The sequence below is a fragment of the Entelurus aequoreus genome, linkage group LG22 (genome assembly GCF_033978785.1).
Source record: "Entelurus aequoreus isolate RoL-2023_Sb linkage group LG22, RoL_Eaeq_v1.1, whole genome shotgun sequence".
Classification (NCBI taxonomy): domain Eukaryota; kingdom Metazoa; phylum Chordata; class Actinopteri; order Syngnathiformes; family Syngnathidae; genus Entelurus; species Entelurus aequoreus.
Genome location: NC_084752.1, coordinates 23,295,938 through 23,308,364, shown reverse-complemented (window position 1 = coordinate 23,308,364; position 12,427 = coordinate 23,295,938). Strand labels below are relative to the sequence as shown.

General features: G+C 37.6%; 1 protein-coding gene across 5 annotated transcripts in view; it reads right to left on the bottom strand.

Moving 5' to 3' along the window:
- crebbpa (CREB binding protein a) overlaps positions 1–12,427 on the bottom strand; it is an 86,770-nt gene that overhangs the window by 33,525 nt on the left and 40,818 nt on the right. For 4 of the 5 annotated variants that reach the window (XM_062032791.1, XM_062032793.1, XM_062032794.1 and 1 more), the window contains exons 2-4: positions 11,078–11,781; positions 2,466–2,645; positions 341–599 (exon numbers count right to left, since the gene is read on the bottom strand). In XM_062032791.1, coding sequence (XP_061888775.1) covers positions 341–599; positions 2,466–2,645; positions 11,078–11,781 — 1,143 coding nt within the window. The remainder of the gene's footprint in view (positions 1–340; positions 600–2,465; positions 2,646–11,077; positions 11,782–12,427) is intronic. The other variant, XM_062032792.1, reaches the window with a different exon arrangement.

Here is a 12,427-nt window from a genome sequence, read left to right as displayed (position 1 = left end):
TTTGGATGATCAATTTGATTACCGGTACATTATCTGAAAGCTATAATCATAAAAAACAAGATAAATAAAAGCATGATTTATTTCACTTGGTGTGTAATAAGATTTCACATTATAAATGAAGAAATGACAATAACACTGATTCTGATTCCATCCATGACAATGTCCTACATCTGATTTGTTGTCTATTTACATGCGTTTTCAAATAACCAATATTTGATCTCACCGTGGATATATTAAGTGAGCATCTCACTCACAGCTTTCTCTTCCAAAATAATCGTTAGTTTTGCTCATTTCTGACATAAGAATCTAAAATCGCCAATCCTAAATACTCCAAACTTACCCTGGCATGATTTCCCGGCTTGGCAGTGGGTCATGTGGTTGAGGACGTTCTTCATGGTGCGGCAGTGGGGTAGGTCACAGGCTCGTACCTCTCCATTAGCCTGCTCCCGTCGCTGGCACTTGTGTGCATGGAGCAGAAGTACCAGCTGCTGCTGGATCAGCTTGCGCTTCTCAGGGTCAGCTGTCGGGCCTGCTGAAGACACTGCCATTCCTCCACCACTGGCCACGGGCAGCATGGCTGCCTGTTGCTGGGGCTGCTGCTTGAGTATGAACACAAAAAAGACGGTGCTGTGATGAACCACAAATAAATAGGTAATATCTTGATATGGTCTTCTGAGTGGGGACAGCATGAGAGAAATTTACTATTGCAAGCAGTAAAAATGACTCCAAATTAACCCACAAGGTAAAAATAAAGACATATTTTTAATATAACAGGGTCTCTGCAGGTTTCAACAAGTCAAATTTAAAACTTTAAGACTTTGTTAAAAACCATAATTAATACAATGTAACTCCATTTCACATTCATAAAGACAAAAAAGAACAAAGACACAAAGAAAAGCGAAAGACCCATAATTAACTGTAACTACTGTATGTGAATTAATTCACTGTTCTTTCACGTTGGAAAACAAACTGTTCAACCCAACTAAAAAACAACAGAAGTCTCTAACAAATTTGTATGGAAAAAAATATTGTCAAACATCGCACAGCCATTTTTCAGATTTTCCATTGTATTCCAATGCTTTCATGCCCAATGTTCCAGTTTTCTCGCAGAAGGTGCAGTGTACTTCTATCAAGTCTTTTCACTTAAGAACAAGCAGAAAGTCAGCCATAGTGGAGGAAAACACATCTATGAAAGTGACTCTTACCACCTGTTAAATCTTAATGGTTAACTTTTGCAGTGTCAGAATTGAGCAAACAGAGAAAAACATCTACAGTACTACTGTCTAGTACTGGGCGATACGGACGGAAAAAAAGTATATCTCGGTATATTTTTACTAAAACTCGATATTCGATATATACTTCGATATATTTTTCGGTGAAAGTTTACATACAAAGACTCATTTTTGAGTGCGATTCACTGAAATTTAACTGAATGACAACTGTACTGTAAACAGTCAATGGCACTTGTATTAACCCAGTTAGTCAAGATGGGTATTAACAGCACAAAAAATAAACTGTTTTAGTAGTACAGAATTACATACAGTAACATAAATAAAATAGAAAAATATTATTTATACGTAAAATAAATAACATAGCTGTGCAAATAATACAAAATGTATCAAACTCAGATAAAAAAATACATTTGCAGGCAGGCACTTTGTGATTTCCCTTCCTGGTTCGATGACCCGCCCTATCTTGCCTCTGATTGGCCTGTCCCTATCCAATCGTGACTCATCATTTTAAACAACCAATTAATCATGGATGTTCTTATACATGCAAGCACGTCTTGGAAGGAGGAAGGGTGGGGGTTTGGTAGCCCATGGCGGGGGAGAACAAGGAACACATTTTAACGTGAAATAAATCATATCGATATTACAACATTTTTAAAATTCATATCTTGTTTAAAAATATATCGATATATCTTATAAACTCAATATAGCCCCCAGCCCTGCTACTGTCTGACCAAAGTTGTGAAAAACAGGGAACACAGATAAATAAATGTCTAAAAAGAAAGAAACCGTAATGGCTTGCAAGCCTCAAACAGGATTTGGATGGGAAGAATGTTGGCAACATTCAGATTTGCTCAGCTCATTTTGTATCTGGTATGGATTTCACATTAAAATGCATTTTCTCCTGTTTGTGTGATTTTCTTTGAAAATATATTGCTATTATACAAGGACTAATTGTTACGTTAGCATGACCAGATGACGATTAGGTATCTTCCTTGCTTTCTGGGTATTCACAAAACAACAAACAGACTGTAAACAGACAACCTTTATAGCTTTTCATGGAACCTCTTGATTAGATTGAGCACTGCTGCCACCAAGCCACATAAATACTAAAGTGTAGACGAAGTTACGAAAATCTCCCCTGCTGCTCAGGACGCCCCTGACACTTTGCCGCTACCCCCCATTTGAGAAACACTGGTGTACTGTATGGCAAAAGCTGAATTTACAGGCACTAACCATGGTTGGCACACTGGTAACAGCTGCCCCCTTGAGTTCACTGGGAAAAGGTGGTAGACTGTTGGCAAGGGCAGTCTTGTTCTGGGGATGCTGCTGAGGGTTTATCTGCTGGCCAGGCCCTGCAGTTCCCGGTCCATAGGACTGAGTCACAAATGGAACCCCACTGCTACCCAAGCTCATCTGAAATAAGAAGAGAATAAAAACACTTTATTTTGTTGTATGATCTCTACAAACCCACACAATGTGGCTAATTAAGAATGAACATTGAAAACGGTCTTCTGAGATCGGTAGGTTGGAGTTCAAATCCCAGCCGAGTCATACCAAAGACTATAAAAATGGGACCCATAACCTCCCTGCTTGGCACTCAGCAACACGGGTTGGAGTTGGGGGTTAAGTCACCAAAATGATTCCCGGGCGCGGCGCCGCTGCTGCCCACTGCTGCCCACTGCTCCCCAAGGGGATGGGTCAAATGCAGAGGACAAATTTCACCACATCTAGTGTGTGTGTGACAATCATTGGTATCTTTAATCTTTAATGAACTATGCAGATTATGTCAAGAGTAGCGTTCTAATCCGACAAAGAGAATGGGAGGCTGAACACATTGATGAGACTAATGATTTAATGTCACTCCAAGACCAAGGGCTACTACCATTTTCAGCAATAGGGCTGCAACTAGGGTTGGGTGATACTGTACATTATAAGAATTGAATGTACATTATATAAATATGGCCAATAACAGAGCTCGTATTAATGTTATTCAGAGAGGAAGATATATGCACAATGACGCCACTGACTACTGCGCATAATATATGCACAATATTTTTTTACAGATGATTTTCTGCTGCTCGCACCAACGACAAATAACTGATTAATATACAAGTTTAAAAATCTAGATATTACTATAGTTTGTGTACACCTGGAGGGAAAAAAAACTCAAAGGCAAACCTGTCTATGTTGAAGACATTGAACGAGTACAAGGGTAACCCGGCTTCTAGGCCAAATGACAAGGTACACAAAAAATGTTAATCTAAATATTTTATTTTACGATCAGTGTAAATAATAGTTAACGTAGGATATTCTCTCTTACAAGCATGTGCTTAGAACTTAATGAAAAAGACTGAAAATAGGCCGGGGGCTGCGGCCCCCAGTCAGGTCCACGGTGGGGGGACAACCCCCCCAAAGCTCTTGGTTTTTCAGCAATTGAACATGCAAAAATTGGCAAAAAAAGCACCATTTAAAGATGTTTTAGTGTTTAAAAGAATTAAAAAATTATCAACAGAGTTTACATAAATACATACCCCATTCATCCAAATGAATCACTATGTCTGTTTCACTCACTGTGTTATTTAGTCACTACAGTAATTACAACTTGTGTTCACATCCACAGGAACCACATGGGTTAGCCTACTCTATACAGTATTTACAACCTTACTAGTGTTCACTTCACAGCCACAGATAGTTCATCTAATTATTTACATTATTTACATATTACTTTGGTTTATTCACACATTACTTTGGCATTTTTGCTTTGAGGCTCTGACATGAGCATTCCTGGCAAATTTCTGAGCAGCTTGTATTTTCTTTTTTGCTTTAGTGGATTCTGCCTTTGATTTTATAGCCAATTTCTGTCTCTTTGACTCCCTTTCCATTTCAACTGCTCCAAATGCAAATATCATGCAAAAATCATAAGGAGTAACAACCAATGTTTATTCTATTAGCTAACTTCCTTTATCTGGATAGCCATTTGTGATTTATAGCATGAAATAAATATCTTGCAGTCATGTTGTTTATGTTTCAAAATGATTCAACTTTTCAATGTCAAAATATAAACATTAGAAATAATGAATCAAACTAAATGGGACGCCGGAGGAAGCAAAAGTCTTGGTGATAAGGAAAATAGAAGATCTTGATAAGTATTGACATTGATGCAGTACTTGGTATCAATGTAGCTTGTGACTTTTACATCATCTCAATGCTACCCACACCAAGAACACAGACCACACCAAGTATTAATATGGACATGTTACAGAAGATCCTCCAACATCAACAAAAAGAACTGGACATGTGTGAGTATCAAGAGCACACCACAACAGAGACTGATATGGACATAGACCCTGATGATAATTTTTTCTCTGCGATTGTTAAAAACTGTAATTATTTTACCCGCGAACAATATGAAAACAGTGTAAAATCAGAAGATAGTCTATCTATAATACATTTCAATAGTCGAAGCATGTACACTAACTTTGAGGCTATCAAGGATTACTTGAAAGAATTTAGTCATCCATTTACCATTGTTGCAATCACTGAAACCTGGTTCAACAGTGATAAAGGTATTGATTTTAGTCTGAATGACTATGAATTAACATACATAAACAGAATAAATAAAATAGGAGGAGGGGTCGCATTGTACATTCATAAATCTGTTACATTTAAAGTTTTAACAAACATGACCATAGCAGTCGATGGATTATTTGAATGTTTAACAGTGGAAATCCTAAATGACAAAAAGACAAATATCTTCATGAGCTGTGTATACCGGGCACCTGGTTCAAGCATAGAAACTTTCAATGAGTGGATGGGTAAAATATTTTCCTCTGTGAACCAAAAAAACATATTTATCTGTGGTGATTTTAACATTGATTTGTTAAACTCAACCAAGCAAAAACATGTTGATGACTTCATTGACACTATGTACAGCCTGTCTCTATATCCAACCATAACCAAACCAAGCAGAATAACAACACATAGTGCCACAATCATTGACAACATTTTTACAAACATTATGGGAAATCAAGTCACCAGTGGCCTATTTATATGTGACATCACTGACCATTTACCTGTTTTTACTTTATATGACTGTCATCTCAAGAAAACCAAAGACACTATGGCAAAAATCTCTAAACGAATAACAACTGAGGAAACAATCTGTGCCCTAAACAATAGTTTGGCAGTTCAGGATTGGACTTCAGTATACAGAGAACCTAATGTGGACAGTGCTTATTGTAATTTTTTAGACATCTTTACTTCCCTGCATAATAAACATTGCCCCATAAAAGGATATTTTATAAAAGGAAAAAATAAAAATAGCCCTTGGATCACAAAAGGGATGATTAATGCCTGTAAAAAGAAAAACAATCTCTACAAACTTTTCATCAAAATAAAAACAAAAGAAGTCGAACAACGATACAAGAAGTATAAAAATAAATTAACTGATATTATAAGAACAAGCAAACGGTTATATCATCAAAAAAAACTATATGAAAACAAAAATAATATAAAAGGAACTTGGGATGTTTTGAATAGTCTAATAAAACAAGGATATTCCAAGTTGACATATCCTGATTACTTTATTGATGAAAACGGTGAAGATTATAATATGACTAATGTAGTAAACAAGTTCAACAGTTTTTTTTGTAAATGTTGGTCCTAAATTGGCTGTTGATATTCCAGACAATGGAGTTACAAAATCAACTATTGAACAGAATTATTCGTCATTCTTCCTCTCAGCTACAAATGAGCAGGAAGTGACAAACATTGTGCGGAAGTGTAAAAGTAAGTACTCCACTGACTGCCATGATATCAACATGATATTGGTTCAAAAGGTTATCCTGAATATTGTAAAACCATTAACTTATATATGTAATTTATCATTCCAGACTGGCTGCTTTCCAAGTCAAATGAAAATCGCTAAAGTAACTCCGCTCTTCAAAAGTGACAGCAAACACGCTTTCAACAATTACAGACCAATCTCTCTTTTGCCTCAGTTCTCAAAAATCTTAGAGAAACTATTTAACTCCCGACTTGAATATTTTCTTGAGAAGCATCATATAATCAATAACGGTCAGTATGGCTTTAGGTCCAAAAGAACAACTTCAATGGCAATAACTGAAGCTATTGAGGAAATTACTAATGCACTGGAGCATAAAAGATATGCAGTTGGTATTTTTATTGACCTAAAGAAAGCCTTTGATACCATTAATCATTCAATTCTACTAGATAAAATGGAAGATATGGAATTAGGGGGCTGGCTGGTGACTGGTTAAAAAGTTATTTAACAGGGAGGGTACAGTTTGTTAAAATGGGTCAATTTTTATCTGATACTCTTGGCATTGCTTGTGGTGTCCCCCAAGGGTCCGTGTTGGGGCCAAAACTGTTTAATGTATATATTAATGATATGTTTAATACATCCAAAATACTGAAATTTATACTTTTTGCAGACGACACAAATTTATTCTACAGTAGTGATGACTATAATGAGCTCATAAATACAGTAAACACAGAACTAAACATAGTAAAAAAAAAATGGATGGACACAAATAAATTATCTTTGAATATAAATAAAACTAAGATAGTAATGTTTGGAAATCGCAAGATAACGTCTGAACAGAAAATAAGTATTGATGGTACCCAAATTGAAATCGTAAATGAGAATACATTTTTGGGAGTAATAATTGATAGTAAACTATCATGGAAACCTCATGTCAGACACATTAAAACAAAAATCTCCAAAAGCCTCTCAATTATAAACAAAGCAAAACTATACCTCAATGAAAATGCACTCCGTACTCTATACTGCACCTTGGTACTCCCATACCTTACATACTGTGTTGAAGTATGGGGGAATACTTACCAAAACACAATTCATCCTCTGATCATATTACAGAAAAGAGCAGTGCGGATCATTCACAACGTTGGTTATTTAGAACATACTCATAATCTGTTTATGCAATCAAAGTTGCTCAAATTTGATGACCTTGTTAAATATAATACATTAATAATCTTATATAAAGCTTTTAACAAATTATTGCCACCTAATCTACAACGTTTTTTTATAAGACGAGTGCAAGCTCATAACTTGAGAGGCTTTGGATATTTCTTATTGCCGAGAGCTCAAACCACTCGTAAACGTTTTTGTGTGTCTGTATGCGGAGTAAAACTATGGAACAAACTGGACTTACAACACAAGCAATGCCAAACTATTAATCGATTTAAACTATTATACAAACATGGGGTCTGGTTGAAATATAGAGATGAGGGTCTTTAATTTGACCTGCTGCTGTACTCTGTCTCAAAGTGTAACATGTGCTCAATGTTTCCTTACCATTATTGCTATGTTGTCTATTACCATTATTGCTATGATGTCTATTACCATTGTTGGTATATTCATTATTCCTACATTGTTGATACAAATGATTGTTACAGTGTAATAATTATTGTTACCTGTGGTAATGCCACTATGATACAACATCTGTATTATAATCCTTGAACAAAGTGAGAGTGAAACTCATGTGAATAATCACTGAATGGAGAACTGGGGGTCGGATTAAATAAATTATCTTCTTCCCACTCCCTTTCAGGCAAAACTGGACAATAATGCCCTATATTAATTTATATTATTATGTTTTGTCAACTTGTACGTTTTTGTCATTGCCTGAAATAAATAAATAAAAAAAATGAAAAATGAAATAAATAAAATGTCAGCTACTGTCTTGTTCTAAAACACCAACGAAAATTAAATGTAGCATTTAGACAGGCTATACTATAGCAAACGTCATCACATGTCTGCCACAATCATGTGTGTTCCTCCTCTATGCATCAGTCAATGTTTCAGTCAGTTTTCTTGCCCTGATGTGGAATCAGAGCCAAGGATGTTGTGGTTTGTGCAGCCCTTTGTGATTAATGGCTATGTAAATAAACTTTGACTGACTGATTGATTGCCTGGTGTATTGTGAGCTTGTGCCATTAGTGTATCTCCCTAGTTATTAACATGCAATATAAACATCTGACTAAAACTGTTAGCTTTACTTATTATATTTATCACTTAGGGTGCACAATCATTTCCGGACCGATATTAGGAATTATGATTCATGGATGTGATGTGAGCTATACCTCAACAGTGAGGCCATATTTGGTTAGGACAAATCTACAGGTATAGTTTGTCAAACCCACCTTTGAGTCTTTTTTTACAGATTAAAAAACTTTTTTAACTATTTTTGCTCAGGCATACATTTTGCCCCTCTTGTGTAGCTTCTGTAGCTTGTGTAGATTGCGCCATCCCCTTACTTCCTTATCGGCACTAGCAAAATATACCTGATTCTAATGCTAATGAAAGCAAGACATTTGTTCCCAAGAAAAACAAATTGTTGTCAGTACTTTGGTTTTGCGGCATTTGGCATGCAACAAATGACTGCACACGGCAACATTTATTTAAAAACTTATTATTTTCCAGCATCTGAAACCAACGCCTCCAGCCGAGTGCGGGAAATGCAACACTTAACGAGGCAAATAAGACCGCAACAACAAACAAAGGGCTCCAAAGCAGCTTACTATGGTGGAATTATTTCCCCAAAGTATGTATGATGATACCATGTATGATGAGAAAGAAGCATAGTGCACAGAGCAATCACTACAGCGTCGCTCTGTACACCGCCAAGATGTGTGAATAAAAAAGCCTCTGTTTATCCACTAACTAAAACAAACTATAGTCTTCAATGTTTTTGCTTTATAATTTATTTGGATACAATGTATAATACTAGGGGTGTAACGGTACATGTGTTTTTATTGAACCGTTTCGGTACGGGGGTTCCGTTTCGGTTCGGAGGTGTACCGAACGAGTTTCCACACGGGCATATTAAGTAGCGTAATGCACGTTGTGTAAACAATGCACACCGAGGTTGCGTCTATCGTAGCCCGTTAGCTGCTAGCATGCCGCTAACGGGCTACGATAGACTGACCATATGTCCTCTTTTCACCGGAAATGTCCTCTTTTGCGTTGCTGTCAGAGCGGAGTTTCTTAAATGCCTCAAATGTCCGGCATTTTGAGTTAGGGTTGCGTGTATTTTCAATGTACGTTCAGGGTTAAGAAGGGGTTAAAAACAAAACAAATTGTGCGCGCAGCAGCATTCGTGAGGGAGGGGCAGAGACAGAGAGAGCGAGAGTTATGATAAACGTGCATGCGTCGCCAGGCTCTGCTTTTTATCCATAGATTTATCAGATTTAATTTTTTATTATCTATAGCAGGGGTGTCAAAAGTGTGCCCCGTAGGCCATTTGCCGCCCGCAGCTAATGTTTTAAAGGCCCACGGCACATTCTAAAAATACTATTAAAATAAACAAAAACATAACAAAAGTGAAATAAAAAAGCTTGAAGGTTAAATGTAATTTAGAAAAAGTTCTAATAAAACAAAGCTGTTTTTTTTTCTTTCAAACTGTCATTGCTCAAAACATAATATTGAATCAAGATCAATGTTATTATGGAAGATTTTGCAAATTTGGTAAATAAATAACCCAAAAATGTATATTTTGTTGTTTTCTTACTGTACCGAAAATGAACCGAACCGTGACCTCTAAACTGAGAGACGTATCGAACCAACATTTTTGTGTACCGTTACACCCCTACATTTTTATTTACATAAGTATTTTATTCAAGACAGAAGTTTTAAGTTTGCACTATTCTGATTTCAATGTTGGAGACTATTGTTTATTTGCATGCAATGTGCAAAGCTAAATTTTTGTTAACACAAGTATTTTAATCAATACAGAAGTATTGCTTGTTTTAATTTAGTTCTTTGAAAATATTATTCCATAAAAACTACAATTTATACCTTGTCTAAAAAGAACAACTTTATACAAATTAGAATTTTGCTAAGAGTACAAAGCAGTGTATACAGTGTCATTTTAATCTACTAGTTTTAGATTAAATAAACAAAAAACCTGTTTTGAATTATCTCTGTCATTTGTATTCAAGGGTTTCTTTACAAAAAAATAGGGGGGAAAAAAGCAAAGAAAAACCGCTAATACCATTTTTTGTGCAAAAAATCAGAGATTTTATTTTCAGGGCGTGTCGGCCCGGCCTAATGGGGCCTCTCAAGTCCGCCCATAAAGCCCTCCAAATAACCATCCAAAACCCGCCAACAATACTCTACATTTACATGGTGTGACCTAAGTATTAACTAAATATTAGCGATATTGTCATTACAGACAAAGGCACTTTTTAATTCCCAGTCGACGATGGAATGGACTGTCACACACGTACGGTTCTGGTCAGCGCCAAGTAAGTGACTCTACTAAATAATGTGAACTCGCCTAGTGACGAGCTTCATGGACTAAAAAACCAGCATGCGTATCGAGAGAGCAGCCTGTTTATCTTGACAGAGACGTGGCTAAACCACCTCATATATAAATATAAATATATACGTATATAATCAAAATCCTTAATCTTTACTATATTACTATAATAATAAACATTTAAAAGGAAAATCCACCCACAACGACAGGGAACTAAATGTTAGAAGCAAACAGACAGAGGAAGAGAGAACGACAGGGAAAACACACAAAAGGCACACATACTGAAGCGCTGAGACGTGCGTGTGTCTTGTGCAGAAAGCAAGTGGGAGACTCTGCCTCCGCTACAATAATAAACACCCTGCGGTTTTGTCTGCAGGCGCAAAAACGAATGACTGAATGAAGCGTTCGTACACAGAGACATTGTTCGCATACGAAGGCATAATTGGGCCGATCCAAAAGTTTGTAATTCGAAACATTTGCAAATAGAGGGGTTCGTAAATCAAGGATCCACTGTAATATGAAAGCATCACGAAAGTGACTTACCTTGTTCATGTTGCTTGTTTGCTGTCCCGGACTGAGCGTAGCATGTGCACCCATCTGCTGTCCTCCCTGTGAAAGCGTATCTGCCAAAGCACTGCTAGCTCCTATTGATCCTGACGATGCTCCTTGCAATGACTGTCCCTGGTACTGTAGCCCTACCACCCCTGCTCCTCGTCCTCTTCCAGCTGCGGGCCCAAGTCCCCCGTTCATGACTTGCCCAGGTTGAGACTGACCACCCTGAGCTAGTAGCCCAGAATGACCCTGGTTGTTATTCATCAAGGCCTGGTTGAAGCCTGGGTTGTTCATACTCAATGTGGCAGCATTGTTGTTGTTCGGCCCAGCTGTTCCAGTTGGTGTTCCGGCTTTTTGGGCTTGAGGGGATGAGTGGTTGTTGGGGGAGCCTTGACCAAGGGGGCTTTTTCCCATTGGTGTTCCATGCTGAGGGCCCATACTTCCTGGTTGTGGGCTCCCAGAGCTTAGTCCTGCACCTGTAATCGTAGAGGTGCTACCGGCTCGTAGGAGCTCTGAGAGCTGCCTGTGCTTTGCAGCAGCATCTGGGAGCACAGTGCCAACACCTGGCCCACCAGCGACAGGTGTTGAGCCTCCATTTGTGGACATTCCACCCATCAGGCTCAGATCCCCACCATTGGGTATCAGCTCATCTGGAAGGTCGTTTTCCAAATCGTCCCAAGACAGTGACCCAAGATCTAAAATAGAAATAGGAAAAGAACAGGTTTAATATGAGTATGTTTGTTACGAATAGGGATGTGTAATTTTGACACTTCAACCAATAGGGTACCGAGTATCGGTACCTGGAAATCGATACCTATACTCAACGGTACCAATTGTTGGTACTTTGGTGAGTGTGGATGGTTAGTTTTTGAAATGTAATTTTTTTGTGGGTTGTGGTTAGGGCCTTGCATGGCAGCTCCTGCCATCAGTGTGTAAATGTGTGTGTGAATGGGTGAATGTGGAAATAGTGTCAAAGCGCTTTGAGTACCTTGAAGCAGGGGTGCAAACTAACTTTTTGACCAACTCGCCAAGTGGCTAGTAGGTGAAAAAACATACTCGCCAACCATATTTTTTACTCGCCAAATGCCAAAACAAACTATTTCCTTTACCATTGTATTCCGCCATGTAGAAGTGTTCACGTCACATTAAAACCAATTCTACAACCAACCAGGGGCCACAGTATAGTATATAGAGTATATAGATTCTTTTTTCATATTTTTGTCGTGGTTGCGAGTGCCTTCATGTGATATTATACTTTCAACTTTCATCGAGGAGCAGCCCACAACAAAGTGACTCGCCTGACTTTTTTTGTCCTTTCCAAAAGTTGTGCACACAGTGCAA